Source organism: Hyperolius riggenbachi, chromosome 8 (assembly GCF_040937935.1).
Source record: "Hyperolius riggenbachi isolate aHypRig1 chromosome 8, aHypRig1.pri, whole genome shotgun sequence".
In the NCBI taxonomy this organism is placed as follows: Eukaryota; Metazoa; Chordata; class Amphibia; order Anura; family Hyperoliidae; genus Hyperolius; species Hyperolius riggenbachi.
In genome coordinates this window covers 170,132,254-170,151,358 of record NC_090653.1, presented here as the reverse complement: position 1 = coordinate 170,151,358, position 19,105 = coordinate 170,132,254, and the positions used below count along the sequence as shown (strand labels likewise).

General features: G+C 44.4%; 1 protein-coding gene across 2 annotated transcripts in view; it reads right to left on the bottom strand.

Moving 5' to 3' along the window:
• The window catches only part of OPHN1 (oligophrenin 1), a 331,531-nt gene that overhangs the window by 102,674 nt on the left and 209,752 nt on the right, over positions 1 to 19,105 (bottom strand). For both annotated transcript variants that reach the window (XM_068247665.1, XM_068247666.1), the window contains 4 exons: positions 11,231 to 11,305; positions 9,641 to 9,725; positions 1,816 to 1,874; positions 782 to 887 (listed from right to left, as the gene is read on the bottom strand). In XM_068247665.1, the coding sequence (XP_068103766.1) occupies positions 782 to 887; positions 1,816 to 1,874; positions 9,641 to 9,725; positions 11,231 to 11,305 (325 nt within the window). The remainder of the gene's footprint in view (positions 1 to 781; positions 888 to 1,815; positions 1,875 to 9,640; positions 9,726 to 11,230; positions 11,306 to 19,105) is intronic.

Sequence of the window (19,105 nt, the reverse complement as noted above, 5' to 3'; positions counted from 1 at the left end):
GGGACTAGATCCCAGAAAGCTTGCATAATTTAACTTCATCAGTTAGCCATTAAAAGGTATTACTTTTACAAGACTTTGTTTTTCTTCTACCTACCTAATTAGTATTAAAAATACATTTCAATGAGCATGTTCAATACTTATTCCATATGTTATTTTACCTAACTTAACCAATTAAGGACCAAAGACTGCTGGTACAAAAACGGGGCTCAAGGAACTCAAACCGCACGGACCCATCACAGAAGACATTCACTTTGCCGTCGCTAGCAGAGCTCCGTGAGATGGTCAGGAGCCGATTTTATTGGCTCCTGACCCTGTGATCACTGTAAACCAATGTGATTGGCTCAAAGTGATGAAAGGGTCAGAAGTCAAAGAAATCAGCTTCTGACCAGCTCACGGAGCTCTGCTGTCAAACCGACAGCAGGGCAAGTGGTCTAAAGTGATGAGAGAGCAGCATGATAAGCGGAAGAATGCACTGCAGTCATTGAAATCTATGCCCTGGCAGTGATAACAGGTCCCAAACAGGGTGCAGACTTTAATTAGCTATGTCTGGAAAAGGTTAATTTATAGACCTATTTGTTTTCACTCTTTTGTATGTGTGGATTACGTTGATCGTTACCAACATCTGGTGTACATTTCAAGTCAACTGCCACGTCAGAAATATGTCTACTGAGAAAAACCACTGACATGTTCAATACTTCTATCCCCCGCTGTACAAGCAAAGGGCACGATTTGGAGATAACAGTGCAAAGCCCATTTTATTTGAGCTCTGTTATATGTTCACCTTGAGAGATGGCGTATAATGAGCTCCAGCATTTCTAGATGATTATCCGGCAGACTGTACACCAGGCAATGAATATTTCCTAGGCGAAAATCCAGATTTTCAGACTCTGGAAGGAATAAAAAGACAAGACACACTGGTAATCACGTTCTCAGTAAAATTGAAATAATAGATGGATTACAGGGTTAGATGAAAACTAGAAATGCAGTAATTCTCTAATTTTAATGAGATCCCTGCGTTGTGCAAGCTATAAGCATGAAGATGTGAAAAAAGAACTTACTGAATAGAACACCAGTTGTTTTTGTTTTTACTGCACCCTCCTACTCAACTCCTAGAGGGTCCCTCAACTTAAGTTAATCTGCTTCTCCTCCAAAAGGCCTTGTGTTGCGTCTATATGCAATAACCAAGCTTCCTATCGACTAAATGAGGCCCATTTTACCAAAGTGCTGCCTGCGCCCGAATTACTTCCTTCACTATATAAATAATTAATAATAATAATAATTCAAGTTATTATTCTGAAAAGGATCTGTGAAAAAAAAGACTAAAAAACAATCCAACGAAATTAGAGAAAAATATAAAAATGCATCAAAAGTTGGGAAAAAACATCAAAGTGTCTAGATGTCCTAGTGGGTATTACTTGTTTACAGTGAAATTGTGGTCCCTTTATGAAGTGACGCTCAGGGATAAGTCATAAATTATGCCCACCCCTTCCTTTCTCACTGAAATGCACCCATTGGCAAACCGCCACTAGAATTGTGATAAGGGAAGAGGTTCTCAGGTCATTGGAGGATGAGGATCTGATTTATTAAGGCTTCAAGAGTTGTGTAACACAGGTAATCATAAATGACCTACTAATGTTCTCTCTTATAATCTAGAGAATTTCTATCATTGTTAAAAGGGTCAACGTCTCCTCCTTCCCCCCATAAACAAATGCTTAGACAAAATCAGAGTCAGTAGCCTTCCCTGAAAATGAAGATAGCCCTTAGGGTTTACATTACATGTTGAACATTGTTTTTGGGATATTGTGTTCCTCTTACTTGCAGCAGACACAAGCTCCCGATGCAGCTTGTATGTCATAACCGGCTCAGACAGATTCCTGGTGTAAGAAAAAATACATGTATATTAAAGGTTGTAAGGTAAAATAAACAATACAATACTCATTTATAAATTATTTGGTCAATGTTTGCTAATTGTAAAATCTTTCCTAACCCGGATCTACATTCTGAAATTTATCAAAGGATGTGACATCTTTAGCCCTGTCAGGTGCAACTCTGCAGAGTTCTGAAGCCAGTAGAAAATATACCTAGTCTCCCACAATGCTCTGGGAGCAGAATTTTGCTTAGCTAAACAACCTGGGCTAAACACCACTGGGAGTACGGGGTTACATACCAATATACAGCAATATATAGTTCTAGGAACTGTTTCTAATGCTGAAATCAGTAAAATGGCTGCAAAAGTGGGTATCCTAAATAATTTACTACATTCTACACTACATGTCATTATAGTGTATTTTTAAGTGCTAACGATAGCTGCAGAAGCCAATAGTAATGGGAAGCAGATCCACCTGATGCAATTAACCTCCTGGGCGATACAATAATATCGCCAGGGGGCAGCGCAGCACTATTTTTTTTTATTTTTTTTTTAATCATGTAGCTAGCCTAGCGCTAGCTACATGATAGCCGCGGTGCAGCGGCATCCCCCCACCCCCTTAGATCGCATCCGGTGATCAAAGCAAACAGGATATCCCGTTCAGAACGGGATTTCCTGTTTGGCTTCCCCCGTCGCCATGGCGACGATCGGGTGACGTCAACGACGTCGTGACGTCAGAGGGAGTCCCGATCCACCCCTCAGTGCTGCCTGGCACTGATTGGCCAGGCTGCGCACGGGGTCTGGGGGGGGGGGGGGGGGCGCGGCGCGGCGGGTAGCGGCGAATCAGCGGCGATCGGTATATACACGCAGCTAGCAAAGTGCTAGCTGCGTGCAACAAATAAAAATTATGCAAATCGGCCCACCAGCGCCTAAGAAATCCTCTGCGGCGGCTTACCCAGAGCTCAGCTTGGGATTATCGCCCAGAGGGTTAAAACAGTGAGTGCTGTGCAGATATTTTTGCGCATGACTGAATGATAAAAAGTTCAGTTACCTATAACAATGACAGTTTTTTAAACCTAACAATTGCATTTCCTGATTACCTAAATTAGATTTGTCAGATTGCTGAGGTACTGTTTAATGTTAAAATAAGCAGTGTTTCACTGCCTTTACCTGTGTTTTAAGGCATGATGAGCAGCTCAGAATGATTGCATGTTATTACAGATTACCCAGCAAACCCATGGTGAAACAGAACTCTTATAAGTGTGTAATGCTTGGCATACATGGTGCGTTTCTGCGGCTCGATTATGCCGCCGGATCGACTCCCGCTCGTCCCCATGCGCGCCTGGATCGATTCCTGCTCGTCCCCGCAGGCGCTTCTCTTATCTTTTGCTCGTTTTTCCCATTGTCCCGACCTGCAGTATCGATCCGGCGGGTGATCGGACACGCTGGAAATTATTAATCGAGCCATCTAATCGCTCGATTCAGCCGCAGAAATGCATCATGTATGCCCAGCATTAGAGGCTACAATAGACCAAAAAGCCCACTTACTAAAAAAAAAAAAAAAAGGGTTCCTTCTTAAAATAGAAGATACTTGCGATTATTCAGATTGGAGCGAGCGTATGAGGTCTCCCACGATGCATCACTGCTGCATATGCAAATCATCATTTGTTGTTCCTGTAAGCTAACCACACCTCCAGAATAGCTGGAATGCAATGATGTCACAGCCACAAAAATCCAACATGCATAAAGACTGTTTTGGATTAGTTGATCCTCATCAGTGCATGGCATGAATCAATGTGGCTCTATGGGGTAGGACTTGAAACACCCAGAGTTACAGATTGCCCAGCAAGCTCATGGTGAACCAAAACTCCTAGGAAAACAAAGGACGGTTTGCGTATTCAGCAGTGATTAATTGTGGGAGACATCATATTATTATTATTTATTGTATTTATAAAGCGCCAACATATTACGCAGCGCTGCACAGTAGATAAAAGGGGTAACATACAGGTAGAACATACGGAAATTCACAACAAAACAAGATCATGCAAATGATTTGATAACAATACAGTGTCATAGGTCAAAACAGAGACTGTTCGAGTCTACAGGAGAGGTGGTTGTGAGTAAGATTGCATAATCAAGCTGCATACATTAGGGAGGAGGGCCCTGCCAGAGGCTTACAATCCAAAGGGTGGGGTGGAGACAATAGGTGCGTCTTTTGAGAGGGGGTCTAACAGAACATATTATGATGCTGGTGTAGGGGGGTATGCGAGCGTGAAGAGGTGAGTCTTGAGAGCTTGTTTGAAGGTATTAAAGGTGGGGGCGAGTCTGACGGCTGGTGGGAGAGAGTTCCAGAGAGTAGGGGCAGCCCTGGTGAAGTCCTGCAATCGTGCGTGTGACTGAGTTATGCGAGGTGCGACTAGGCGCAGGTCATTGGAGGATCGGAGGGGGCGGGCTGGTATGTGCCTGTGGACCAGATCAGAGATGTAGGACAGGCAGGTCTTGTGCACTGATTTGTAGACCAAGCACAGGAATTGATCCTAAAGCTGATGGGGAGCCAGTGTAGTGCTTTACAGAGCGGAGTTGTAGAGGCGCTGCGGTGAGAAGAATGTATCAGTCTGGCTGCCGCATTCATTACCAATTTAAGTGGGTCAGTACGGTTAGAGGGGAGGCCAGATAAAAGAATTGCAGTAGTCTAGGCGGGAGATGACAAGGGCATGGATAAGGAGTTTAGTGGTGTCAGGGGACAGGTAGGAGCGGATCTTGGAGATGTTGCGGAGGTGGAAGTTGCAGGATCTGGCAATACCTTGGATGTGGGCTGTAAAGGAAAGTTCAGAGTCCAGAGTAACGCCTAGACAGCGGGCTTGGGAGGTAGGGTGGATAGTAGTATTTTCAATAGTGACGTGCAGATCTGGGAGGGGGGCAGCTGTGCGGGTTGGGAATATTAGAAGCTCAGTCTTTTCCTCCTGGATGGCTGCCAGGTACCTGAAGCTTAATTTGGACATGGATGTGAGGCAGGCAGAGACTTTGTCCATGGTAGAGGAGGAGAGATCTGGGGTGTGGAGATATATCTGGGTGTCGTCGGCATACAGGTGATAATTGAAACCCATGGAGGAGATGATTTTGCCAATTGAGGCAGTATAGAGTGAGAACAGTAGTGGTCCTAGGACGGAACCTTGAGGAACACCAACTGAGAGGGGTGTAGGAGTGGATGAGGAGCCATTGAAAAATACTGTGAAGGAGCGGTTGGAGAGGTAGGAGGAGATCCAGGCTAAGGCTAGGTCCTGAATGCCCATTAGCTGCAGGGAGTGGAGGAGGAGGGAGTGGTCGACAGTGTCAAATGCCGAGGAGAGGTCCAGGAGGAGCAGGATGGAGTATTTACCTTCGGCTTTGGCAAGGGCAAGGTCGTTTACCACTTTGGTGAGGGCTGTTTCTGTAGAATGGGCTGTGCGAAAACCAGACTGCAGGGGATCGAGAAGGGAGTTGGAGTTAAGGAAGTTGGTCAGGCGTTGGTGGGCCAGGCATTCAAGAATTTTTGAGGCAAAAGGGAGGAGAGAGATTGGGGGGTAGTTGGATGGCAGAGCAGGGTCAAGTGAAGATTTCTTTAACAGGGGAAGCACAGTGGCCTGTTTGAATATGGAGGGGAAGATGCCGGTGGAGAAGGAGAGGTTGAACAGATGGGTGAGGACAGGGGCCAGATCAGAAAAATGTGGGCGCAGAGAATCAGATGGGACCGGTTCTAGGGGGCAGGAAGTGGCAGGTGAAGTTGCAAGCAGCTGGTTGACTCCCTCCACCGTGACAGGATTGAAGAAGGTAAGGGAGGAGAAAGAGGCAGGAGTCGGATGTGGTGGGGAGGCAGGGGCGATAGAGTGGAGGAGAGAAATATCCCTCCGGATGGTTGTAATTTTGTTAATAAAGTAGTTTGATAGGTCAGTGGCTGAGAGGGTGGAGGTTGGGGGGGGGGGGGAGGTGTGGGGTTAAGTAGGGCATTGAAGGTGGCAAAAAGATGACGTGGGTTGGAGGCTTGGGTAGCGATCAAGTGAGTGAAGTATATCTGTTTACTATCAGCGAGGGCAGTATGGTACGTCTGCAACTTGGTCTTGTATCCCAGGAAATCATTGTTGTGGCGGGATTTCCTCCATTTGCGTTCTGCAGCTCGTGTCTCATTTTGTAGTTTTTTTGTGAGGGCAGTGTGCCAAGGTTGGGGGTTGGGGCGACTGTTGGTACGAAAGGTCAGGGGAGCAGCATGGTCTAAGGCTGAGGAGAGGTGACTGTTGTATTGAGCTGCCGCTTCGTTGGGGCAGGTTAGGCTGGGGAGGGAGGAGGAGAGAGAGTGGAGGGGTGTGGCTAGTACATTGGGGTCAAGGTTGCGCAGATCTCTCTGCCAACGTCCAGTTTGGGGAGGGGGAAAGGGGATGCTGGATGGAGTGAGGGTGAAGGTGATGAGGTGGTGGTCGGAGATGGGGAATGGTGTAATGTCCAGGTTGGTAAGTGCGATGGCTTTGGAGAAAATTAGGTCCAAAGTATTACCAGCACTGTGGGTTGTGGCGTTAGTATGCTAAGTGAGGCCAAGGGAGTTGGTGAGCGAGAGAAGCTGAGTGGCAGCAGAGGTGGTAGGCTCATCAATTGGAATGTTAAAGTCTCAGAGGATGATTGTTGGGAGGTTGGAGGACAGGATGTGTGGGAGCCAGGAGGCAAGGTTTTCTAGGAAGTGCGATATTGTACTGGAGGGGGGGCGGTATAGGACTGCAATAATGGCTGGGAGGGAATGATAGAGGCGGATAACATGGGCCTCAAAGGAGGTAAAGTAAAGAGAAGGGGGAGGGGTAAGGACACGGAAGGTGCAGGAAGGAGTAGGCCCACCCCAATGCTCACGCCAATCTGAATATTCACAAAAACATTCTCTTCTAAGAAGGAAAACGTTTGTTTTAAATAACATTTTAGTAAGAGTGCTTTTTGGTCCTTTGTAGCCCCTTACATGCTTATAGGAGTTCTGGTTCACCATGAGCTTGCTGGGTAATCCTACCCCATAGAGCCACATTAAGCCATGCCATGTCTGTTTGCATGTTGGATTATTGTGGCTCTGTACAATTAACAAGCTGACACATCATTGCATTCCAGCGGTTCTGGAGGTGTCCTTAGCTTACAGGGACAACAAGAATGATTTGCATATTCAGCACTGATGCATCTTGGGAGACATCATATGTTCACTCCAACCTGAATAATCTCAAATACCTTCTGTTTTAAGAAGGCAAACTTTTGTTCTCTATTTGTTATTAACCACTTCAGCATTCAGTGTTTTTTTCGCCTTATGCATCCAAGCAACTTTCACTTCCCATTCATTCGCCAACAACTTTATCACTGCTTATCACAACAAAATGATCTATATCTTATTTTTTCTGCCCCCATTTAGGCTTTATTTGGGTAGTACATTTGGCTAAGAATTATTTTATTCTAAATGTAAAAATAAATTATTTCTAAGTTTTCAGCCATTATAGTTTTAAAATAATACATGCTACCATAATTAAAACCCACATATTGTATTTGTCCAGCTGTCCCGGTTATTACACTATTTCAATTATGTCCCTATCACAGTGTATGGAGTCAATATTTTACTTGGAAATATAGGTGCTTTTTTCAGTTTTGCGTCCATCACTATTTACAAGCTCATAATTTAAAGGGACACTAAAGTCTCATAAAAAAATATTTTTATTTCAAAAATGTCTTTAACATGATAGCCCTAACTAAAACGCTGCATTCCCGTGGCTGAAATCCCCCCCAACTCCCCCTCCCTCTCAAAATCCACGACTTTCTTGGTCATGGATTTTGCTGCTGGAGGAGGCAGAGCTTTCAGCCATAGCTCTGCCTCCTTACGCGTCAATCAGAGCGTATCTCCGCCTCTCCCAGTGAAGGTAGACAGAGGGGCGGGCGGAGGCAGCGATCTGGCACTAATAGACGCGTGGATAGGCAGAGCTGCAGCTGAAAGCTCTGCCTCTCACGGAAGCGCTGCCCCGGATTGTCCCCCAGGGAGTTTGGGGGGGACTTAGTTATATTACAGCCGCGGGGATGCAGCGTTTTAGTTAGGGCTATCAAGTTAAAGACATTTTTGAAATAAAAAGATGATTTTTATGAGATTTCATAGTGTCTTTAAAAAAAGAATAGTAATATACCCTCTTGACATGCATATCGAAAAAGTTCAGACCCTAAGGTAAGTAACTATTTATATTTTTTAATTGTTATTTTTTAATTTTTATTTAATTTTTATTGAAAGTTTTATTTTTATTTTATTTTTTTTAGAGCGTGTGCAGAGGGGACTCAGAGGCATGGCATAAGCAGGTGAACATGCTTCTGTGTTCTATTTAACTCACACCAAGCTTTGCTTTTTTAGTAGGAGGGCTTTTTGGTTCCTTTTATCCCCCTATACATTCCTAGTAGTTTGGGTCACCCTGAGCTGCTTGGTTACTCTATTTCAGTGGTTCCCAACCTTTTCCGGCCCGGGGAACACTTTCTGACCATATTTTTCTCCGGGGAACGGCGGGGGGCGCGCGGGTGTTTGCGCGACCTAGTGGACAGTGCCGTGTGTAGCAGGCTATGGGGGGGGGGCTGGGGTGCGGCTGCATAGCTAGCATAGTTGCCCCAGTATAGGGAGTTTAGTTGCCCCAGTATGGTTAGTATAGTTACCCCAGTATAGCTAGTATAGTCCCAGTATGGATAGGTAGTGCCCCAGTATAGGTAGGTAGTGCCCGGTATAGCTACTATAGTGCCCAGATAGCTAGTATAGTGCCCAGATAGCTAGTATGGTGCCCAGTATAGCTAGTATAGTGCCCAGCATAGCTAGCATAGTGCCCAGTATAGGTAGGTAGTGCCCCAGTATAGCTAGTATAGTTGCCCCCAGTGTAGCTAGTTTAGTTGCCCCCAGTGTAGCTAGTTTAGTTGCCCCCAGTATAGCTAGTTTAATTGCCCCCAGTATAGCTAGTTTAGTTGCCCCCAGTATAGCTAGTTTAGTTGCCCCCAGTATAGCCAGTTTAGTTGCCCCCAGTATAACTAGTTTAGTTGCCCCCAGTATAGCTAGTACAGTTGCCCCCAGTATAGATGCCCAGGAGGGGGGAAGCAGCGCTAGAAGGAGGGGCAGTGGAGGCAGCGGTGGGGAGGGGGGAAATATCCCCCCCCCCTCCCTCACCTGGGACCCCTCCTTCTGCCTCTCTCCCCCTCCATTTATCGGTGGCAAGTGCGGGGCGGCTCGGCGGCGGGGAGACATGCGCAGACTTACCACTTCTGCGTTCCAAGCGCCGGCAGCGTCATGTCGTCAGATCTCCGCCTTCAATGCCGCCCACTGTGCTTCCTGATTAGCGGAAGCACAGTGGGCGGCATTGAAGGCGGAGATCTGACGACATGACGCTGCCGGCGCTTGGAACGCGGAAGTGGTGAGTAATTCTCCGCGTGCCTCCCCGCCACCGACCCCGCACTTGCCCCCCATAAATGGAGGGGGAGAGAGGCAGAAGGAGGGGTCCCAGGTGAGGGAGGGGGGGGATATTTCCCCCCTCCCCACCGCTGCCTCCGCTGCCCCTCCTTCTAGCGCTGCTTTCCCCCTCCTGCGTTCTACATACAGTAGGAACGCACGGCACACCAGGCAACATGCCGCGGCACAGCGGTTGGGAAACGCTGCTCTATTTAACTCAAAAATACACTTTAAAGGTGGAGCTTTTTAACACTAAGAATTACATGAAGCCCGATGTGGTTTTTTAAAAGCTAGCAGAGTCTGCTGAGCTCACATACCTGAGGTAGAACTTTAAAGCACTTGTAATCGTTTTCATATCATAGTCACTGCCCTGCAGGTCCATATTTCCAGGACACTTAGCATCTATGAAAAGAGCAAGAAAATATTAAAAAACAAAAGGACTAACCCTAAATCGTACACTCACTGGGGACAGTGCCAGTTCTAGTTACAGTGTGGCAAAATTAACATGAGGACCCATCTGACAGATTCCTCCCCCCCTCCCCCCCCCCAAGCAGCATCACCAAATTCACCCAACACATCCACCCAGGTCTCCCCCAAATGTTAAGCAGAACTGAAGAGAATATTAAAACAAACATTTTCACTTACCTGGGGCTTCTGCAAGCCCCCAGCAGCCATCCTGTCCTCCACGATCTTCCATTCCATGCCACCAGCTCGTTTCATTTCTCGACTTGTAAGTCCAGGGGCCACTGCGCCTGTGCAGTCCTGCCAAGCGTATCCTTTTTCCACGTTCCCGTCTGCAAAATCGAAAGTAGCTGGCGGCGGGAGAATGGAGGATTGTGGAGAACCAGCGCAGGACAGGACGGCTGCTGGGGGCTTGCAGAAGCCCCAGGTAAGTGAAACGGTTTTTTTTTTAATATTATCTTCAGTTCCGCTTTATTTTGGTCCCCCAAGAGTAGGAACTCAACTGTTCGGAGCTGGCTCATGCTCATCCACATGGCCATGACTCTAATCATCCTCGCAGGGGGCGCCTCTCCTCCATGACCTGGCAAATGTTATTCCACAAGCATGCGTCAGGTCATGTAGGCGAGGGCCAACCGGTCCCCCTCCCCCAGATGAAAATGGGAGTGCACAGAGCAACACTGCAGGGGCCCCAGGGGTAAAAATACAGTTGGACTGAGAAACCTGGGGTCACCCAGCAGTACTCAGGGGGGCCCTTGGGCCATTGCCCAGGTTGCCCCTATGGTAGCTATAGCAAAAAAGATTATATTAAAACATTAACTAGAAGTGCCAGTCTTTGCAGGTGCCAGCATTGGTAATAAGATAATCAACAAAAAACCACCAACAACCACCAACCAGTATAGGCTGCACACTGCAACATGTATAAATAAATTAATAAACTGCAACTAATATAGTACTGAAATTTGCACTTATTAAAAAAATAAATAATGTTTTTCTCTCTTGCCATCAACAATATATGAACCTGGCGGGACATCCCACCGTGTTCATATATTGTTGATAGCAAAAAAAATAAATAAATAAATGCAAATTTCAGTACAATATTCATTGCAGTCTAATAATTTATTTATAAACATTGAGTGTGCAGCCTTTTCTAGTTGGTGGTTTTTTTTGTTGATGCTCCTATGGTAGCACCGGCTATAACTGGGGAACAGAAAAAATTGTTTTATTAATGTTAATAATGAATTATATAATATTATATAAAGTAATAACATAATACTGACAGATAATGTTCTGCTCTAGATAAACATTTGTGTTTTTAGTTTTAGAACCTGTGTCCAGTAATACTGAGCCCTGTTATCCCAGGAACATTTTCCCTAACTTCCCAAGAAGTGCCTGTGATATGCTGTAACGAACTGCAAGCTTGATAAAGAGACTTATAATTAGCTTACCAAAAAATGCATTAAGCAGTTTTTGCACTTGGATGTTGCTGCCCACTGTTCTGTAAACTCCTTCTGTAGCCATTCCTGCAAGAGAACAACATTAAAACAGATGAAAAGGAGACAGGTGACTATATTAGTGATGCAAATGAGATAAACAGAGGAACACCAAGAGCCCCAATAGTGTAGTATGTATTGACAAAGGGGATAATGACAAAGAGTAATAGTTGTTATACTCACAAACATGGGTCACCAATAGGCAACCACTGTAAAGGCATGTGGGGAGATTATCCTGACCCCACTCAGGAATAAGAAGTCGCTCTCTAGATAGTAGAAAAGGGTCGCAACCCTCCACCCAGGGTGGATACAATATTATATAGGAGAGAACAGAGGCGCCAAAAGGATAAAAAAGGTTTTAAAGGAGCTTAAAAGCCAAAAATTTGGTAATTAGAGGAGGCAGCGGACTTACCTCCTCCAAGCAGACACAGCACGACTGTACATTCAGTCTATTTATTAACGAACTCCAGATAAAACAGAGCAACACGTTTCATGGGTCAGCGCCCGCGTCCTCAGGCGATAGAAAAAGGAGTTACAGCATCTAGCAAAACAAACAACACTCGGTGCCTGTTTTATCTGGAGTTCGTTAATAAATAGACTGAATGTACAGTCGTGTTGTGTCTGCTTGGAGGAGGCAAGTCCACCACTGCCTCCTCTAATTACCAAATTTTTGGCTTTTAAGCTCCTTTAAAATCACTTTTATCCTTTTGGCACCTCTGTTCTCTCCTATATAATATTAGTGATGCAGGTCTGTCTGCTAGGACAAGCCAAGAACATTAAAGTGAAACTCCGGACTAAAAATCTACTTAGCAGAACTGAAAAGGCTTGGTGTTTCTTTAACAGTTTCACAGCATCAGAACTTTGTTTTTCTTACCAAAGCATCATTTTTAGCTAAGCTCCACCCATTAAAGAAAACTGCCGGGCGGTTTTTTCCCTGATGCTGCGCAAAGCATGATGGGATTTCCTATGTTATTCACGTTGGCTAGAAACTGGGAAGGGTGATCAGCACACAGGACAGTTGGGAACTATGTCTCATGCTCCCTGTCACCTCCTTTCAACCAAAAAGATGGCTGCCATCATGAAATCAAACAGTTGCCTGTTCTTTTAAAACCGGGTGGGTAAGAGATTATATTACCTATCTATTTTAATTAACATAACTAATGTAACTTAATTACAGTATGTTTGTTTAGGCTGGAGTTCCTCTTTAATTGGTTCTGGGCCGACGCAGTTTAAATCTACGTCCAGCAGGTGGTGCTGCCGCTCACACTGGATGTAGATTCAACGTCCTGATGAATGACGTGTCCCCGCCTCTAGCTAGAGGCGCCCCATATGCAGCTTGTTGACTACAGCAGCACTTTATTTGGCCTGAGGAAGTGGGCTAGATCGCACGAAAGGCGTTGCCTGTGCTTGTCATTATTAAACTGTTCTAGCTAAAGTGAGTTGTCGTCTGTGAGGTAAGCTACCTCATTTTTTAATTTGAGTGTTTTATATACCCATTGGGCGCCTCTTTACCTCCTTCTGTACCTTACGCCACCCGCTTCTTAGTGAGGGGAGTTTCACACACCAGGACCGAGATGGAACTCCACCATATTACGGAGTTTAGAGCGTGAGAGTTTTTTCAAGAAAGCGACCACCTCCAGGATTGCTAGCATACCTGAGTGGAGTCAGGTTTAATACACTCCACTTGTCTGAAGTGGTCGGTTGCCCCTTATGCAACCCACCTTTGTGAGTATCCCATTGTTAAACACTTTTTGCTATACATTTATCAACCTGTGACATACTGCATCATTTGGGCTCCCATTGTCTTTGTGTTTTTTCCTCAGTAGTTTTTATTTTATATCTTGGAAGTGTGTGGGTGTGTGGAAACACGGTTTGCGCTGCACAAGCACAGAGGATACGGCAGGATATAAGTGCATATGGTTTGGCTGTGAACTGGCAATAATTCACTATTATGTTCTCTGTTCATTTTGCATTTGAGGGAATCTTGCAGAACTGAGTAGTGGATTAGAGCCCTTCTGGGAAGAAGAATCAGTGATAGATAGAAATAATTTATTTTCTGGACTGGATTTGCACAAATTGTATATATAGCTTATGCATATTTTACATACATTTTTACTGTTTCTTCTCCATAGGTCATGTACTGGATATATCACTGTTGACCGCTTTATCATCAATGCCTTAAATTACCCCTCTACCCCCCCCCCCCCCCCCCCCATCACCACACACACATACACCTAACACTAACATATCCCAAGTGCCAAGTTTGTAGCCGCTAGTTGAAAATAATAATTGAGTCCACCGAGCAGGCTGCAGATGCTGGAGCACAGATCAGATAGGAGACCCAGTGTAGTGTTGTCCAGAACTGGATCAGGTGAGGTTGTTCTTGAAGCACCTCCAGTGTCCACCAGGGGGAAGCGATTTAGAATTGCATAGATATCAAAGGTGCTGCACCATACCAAACTTCAAAACTCTGAACCTACAGGCACAGGGAGTACAAATCCAAACAATTGGGCAAACCTGTATGCATAAACTCATGGATGGCTCTCACAGAGTTAAAATCCAATATTTAATGCACATCAAAAATTAAAAGTGTGAGAATCAACAACGTAGAGCGTATACCAGACCCATTAACAATGCACGTCTCAGGAAAAAAAAACACCTCCCCAGATCATGGGGCACCCCCATACACAGACAATCATCTACACGCATAGACAGCCAATTCACACCCACACTTCTACAGCAGCAATGTAAAAAGCTATGTTGGGCCCAACATGGCAAGGATGCTGAAGGAAATGGAGTCTCCGCAACCAGGGATAAACAATCTAGGAGGGGAGACACAAAGATGTTATGCTGTGTCTCACCCTCTATTGCTGGACGGTGCCAGCCAATAGTCAGCAAAGAATCAGTCCCGCCAGAGTCGAAAAGAATAGGTTAAACACTTTTCTCACCCTTCGCTACTATAAAGGTTCTTGCACGCTGAAAAGCTGGATAATCCTGGGAGGTGATGTCCCGATGAGTAGGAGAAGCAACCCTCCACAAACTACTGCTTATGTCACCAGCCACTTCACCAATGTGTCAAACAGGGCGCGTGGGGCACACCATAAGTAGAAGGGAGTCCTCTAGTAGTACACATTATGCCAGGAAGCCGGCGGCTAGGTAAGCACTCACAGCTGATAGGGGCGGTTGGTGGGCTGCTGGAGCACAGATCAAATAGGAGACCCAGTGTAGTGTCGTCCAGAACTGGATCAGGTCAGGCTGTGCTTGAAGTACATTCACTGTCCACCAGGGGGAGCAATATAGGGAGGGAGTGGGTACCTCTAGACAGCCAGGGAAGCAAGATGGAGAGGGAGGGGGCTGCTATACCAGCAGGGAACCTGAACATGGAGGAGAGAGGGAGAGTGGTGCACTAGACCACTAGTAAAGCTACAGTGCATAGTTACATAGTTAGTTTGGTTGAAAAAAAGACATTTGGCCATCAAATCCGAACAGAAAAAAATAAATAAAAATAAAACACCATCCAGAACCTGCACATAACCCAATTGATCCAGGGAAAGGCAAAAAAACTTACAAGGCTTGGGCCAATTAGCTTTAAAAGGGAAAAATTCCTTCCCGACTCCAGATGGCAGTCAAATAAATCCCTGGATCGACCGGGATGTGACGCAAACGACGTTCCCCGGACATGCGTTTCGCATAGAGGAAGTAATCCACACTTCACCGCTGGCGTGCGTTCCATACACTTTGCCGGCGATGCGGCCATGACTGGAGGAGGGAACTGGCTACACGAGTCTGTTTGTGGTAAGAACCTATTTAAGGGGTAACTTTTGAGGGGGTGGGTAGTCCTGATGATGCGCCACAGCACAGACGGCGCGAAACGGCTGTAGACCTCCCTGTACTGCTTGTACACCTCTCTCCATTTGTCTGATGTGATGTAATGTATGCCTTTTAAATTTTTTGAATAAAGCCAAGTTTTATATGGGATGTGCATGGCCGCTCTGCCTTCATTTCTGGAATTACCCTCTCATTGGCAAGATTGCACTCCCAGTACGGAATAGCCCTACCTGTGCATGGTATACCTTTTCTTTTTTAAATCCCTGGATCAACGCTTACAGGAATTACCTAAAAATTATAGCCATGGATGCCCTTCAATGCAAGGAAAGCATCCAAGCCCTCTTTAAATGCAGATATAGAGTTTGACATAACTACTTCCTGAGGTAAGATGTTTCAGATTTTAACCACTCTCACTGTGAAGGACCCCTTTCTAAATAGATGGCAAAAACGTTTTTCCTCCACCCGCAAATAATGTTCCCTTGTCTGTCGTACAACCCTAGGGACAAAAAGCTCATCTGCCAAGCTTTTGTATTGCCCTCTGATGTACTTACACATGTTAATCAGGTCACCTCTCAGTCGCTTTTTTTCCAAGCTAACTAAGCCCAGTTTGTCCAACTTTCTTGGTAAGTGAGATCTTTCATCCCTCTGATTAATTTAGTTGCCCGTCTTTTTACCTGTTCCAGAAGGTCAATGTCCTTTCTATAGTGTGGTGGCCAAAACTGTATTCCATACTCCAGATGTGGCCTCACAAGTCATTTATACAGTACAAAGCGAGCAGTATACTAGCATCTCAAGACATTATTTCCCTTTTTATGATTCCCAGAATTTTATTTGCTGTATGTGATTACCTAACTGGTTATCAACCACTATTCCTAAGTCCTTCTCCAAGTCAGATGATCCCAGCTGTATGCCATTTATTTTATATGATCATCTACCATTGGTACATCCAAGGTGGATGACTTTACATTTATCAACATTAAATTTCATCTGCCACGTGCCTGCCCATATGGCCATGTTGTCAAGGTCCTGTTGTAATAGGTCACTATTAAAGCGCATCACCTTTTTCACATTTTGATGTTACAGCCTTATTCAAAACATTATTTTTTTTCCTTAGAATTCTGCCCACAATACCTCACAATGACAATGTGAAAAAAAATTTAGTTGAGGTTTTGGCACATTTATTAAAAAACAAAACAAAAAAACCCTGAGAAATCACATGTACTGTATATAGGTATTCACAGCCTTCGCTCGATGCACCTTTGACAGAAATTACAGCCTCAAGTCTTTTTAAATGTGATGCCACAAGCTTGGCACACCTATCCTTTGTGTGTCAAGGAGAAAGAAAGAGCACCGACACTGCTTCAGTTGCTTTATTCAATTTACGTGGTCACAAAGTGCTGTGTGCATACATTCATCAGTAAAATGTGGAACACATACCGGAGTTTGCTGCAAAGCGATGCAGTGGGTGCAGGGGCTGAGAAGCATTACAACCGCTGGAGGCAGCCTCCGTAGAAGCACACCAGCGCGAACCGGAGGACACTGTGCTCATTAGGACCTTCAAAACAGCAGAAATTTGTCTGTAACCTTCCCCAGATTTGGAAGAGACGAAAGAGAGGGAATGGGAAAGAAGGGAAGGGGTGGAGAGGGTAAGGGAAGCCCTGAAGTCGCCTGTGCGCGTCACCACGCTGGCGGGCGTAAGAGTCCTGTGGATAACCAATTCTTTAAGACTATATGTAAGATTCCAGGTTATTAAATATTCTTAGACTGATATTTGCCTTTCCAAATAATGTCCAATTAACTGAATTTGGACTCCAGTTAAAGAGACTCCGTAACAAAAATTGCATCCTGTTTTTTATCATCCTACAAGTTCAAAAAGCTATTCTAATGTGTTCTGGCTTACTGCAGCACTTTATACTATCACTGTCTCTGTAATAAATCAATGTATCTTTCCCCTGTCAGACTTGTCGGCCTGTTTCTGGAAGGCTGCCAAGTTCTTCAATGTTGTGGTTCTGCTATGAACTCCCCCTTCCAGACCCCTGTATGCACACTGCCTGTGTGTTATTTAGGATTAGAGCAGCTTCTCTCTTCTCTCTTATCTTTTACAAGCTGGATAAATCGTCCTCTGAGCTGGCTGGGCTTTCACATACTGAAGAATTACAGACAAGGGCAAAGCTGTTTGCAGGAAGAAACAAGCAGCCTGAAACTTCAGTGCATGAGAACAGAGGGAAAGAAACACACAAATGATCTCTTGAGATTCAAAAGGAAGGCTGTATATAGCCTGCTTGTGTATGGATGTATTTTCTATGTGTGGACATACTGTACATCAACCTACTTCCTGTTTTGGTGGCCATTTTGTTTGTTTATAAACAAACTTTTTAAAACTGTTTTTAACCACTTTTAATGCGGCGAGGAGCGGCGAAATTGTGTCAGAGGGTAATAGGAGATGTCCCCTAACGCACTGGTATGTTTACTTTTGCGCGATTTTAACAATACAGATTCTCTTTAAGCTGCAAAAATCATTAATCAAATTTTGGAATAAGGCTGTAACATAACAAAATATGGAAAAATTGACGTAATGTGAATACTTTCCGGATGCACTGTATATGGAGATGACAATATTAAAAATAGCAGACTGAGTTTCTACCCTAGGTTTATACTCAAGTCTGGATTTTTAACCACTTAATCTTATGATAGGAGCTGCTCTGGTCTATCTCGACACGCATACGCATCCAGTGTTTCCTCGGCAGGAGTGCGCGCAGCCGCTGCTCGTTACCAGTAACTTTTACATGTTAGAGATTGGGGAAGGGGAAACTGATGTTCTCTGATCCAATTGCAGTGCCTGGCACATGAATGGACATGATCCCGATTAGGGACTATGTCCATTCCTAATCGTTAAAGTAAAGTAAAAAAACAACCAAAAAAACACTATCCTGGTAACCCTGTTTTTAGTGCAATCTAGTGGTGAAAAGGTAAAAATATACTCAGGCTAAATTTTAATTAACTCTACTCCCTCCTCCCCCCCCCCCCCCATTACCAAACAAAGGCAATAAAAAAATACAAACAGTTAAAAAAAAAAAAAAAAAAAAAATTATATATATATATATATATATATATATATATATATATATATACATATATACATACATACATACATACATATACAGTGGTGTGAAAAACTATTTGCCCCCTTCCTGATTTCTTATTCTTTTGCATGTTTGTCACACTTAAATGTTTCTGCTCATCAAAAACCGTTAACTATTAGTCAAAGATAACATAATTGAACACAAAATGCAGTTTTAAATGATGGTTTGTATTATTTAGTAGGAAAAAAAACTCAAAACCTACATGGCCCTGTGTGAAAAAGAAATTGCCCCCTGAACCTAACTGGTTGGGCCACCCTTAGCAGCAATAACTGCAATCAAGCGTTTGCGATAACTTGCAACGAGTCTTTTACAGCGCTCTGGAGGAATTTTGGCCAACTCATCTTTGCAGAATTATTGTAATTCAGCTTTATTTAAGGGTTTTCTAGCATGAACCGCCTTTTTAAGGTCATGCCACAACATCTCAATAGGATTCAGGTCAGGACTTTGACCAGGCCACTCCAAAGTCTTCATTTTGTTTTTCTTCAGCCATTCAGAGGTGGATTTGCTGGTGTATTTTGGGTCATTGTTCTCTGCTGCAGCACCCAAGATCGCTTCAGCTTGAGTTGACGAACAGATGGCCAGACATTCTCCTTTAGGATTTTTTGGTAGACAGTAGAATTCATGGTTCTCTCTATCACAGCAAGCCTTCCAGGTCTTGAAGCAGCAAAACAACCCCAGACCATCACACTACCACCACCATATTTTACTGTTGGTATGATGTTCTTTTGCTGAAATGCTGTGTTACTTCTACGCCAGATGTAACGGGACACGCACCTTCCAAAAAGTTCAACTTTTGTCTCGTCGGTAAACAAGGAATTTTCCCAAAAGTCTTGGCAATCATTGAGATGTTTTTTAGCAA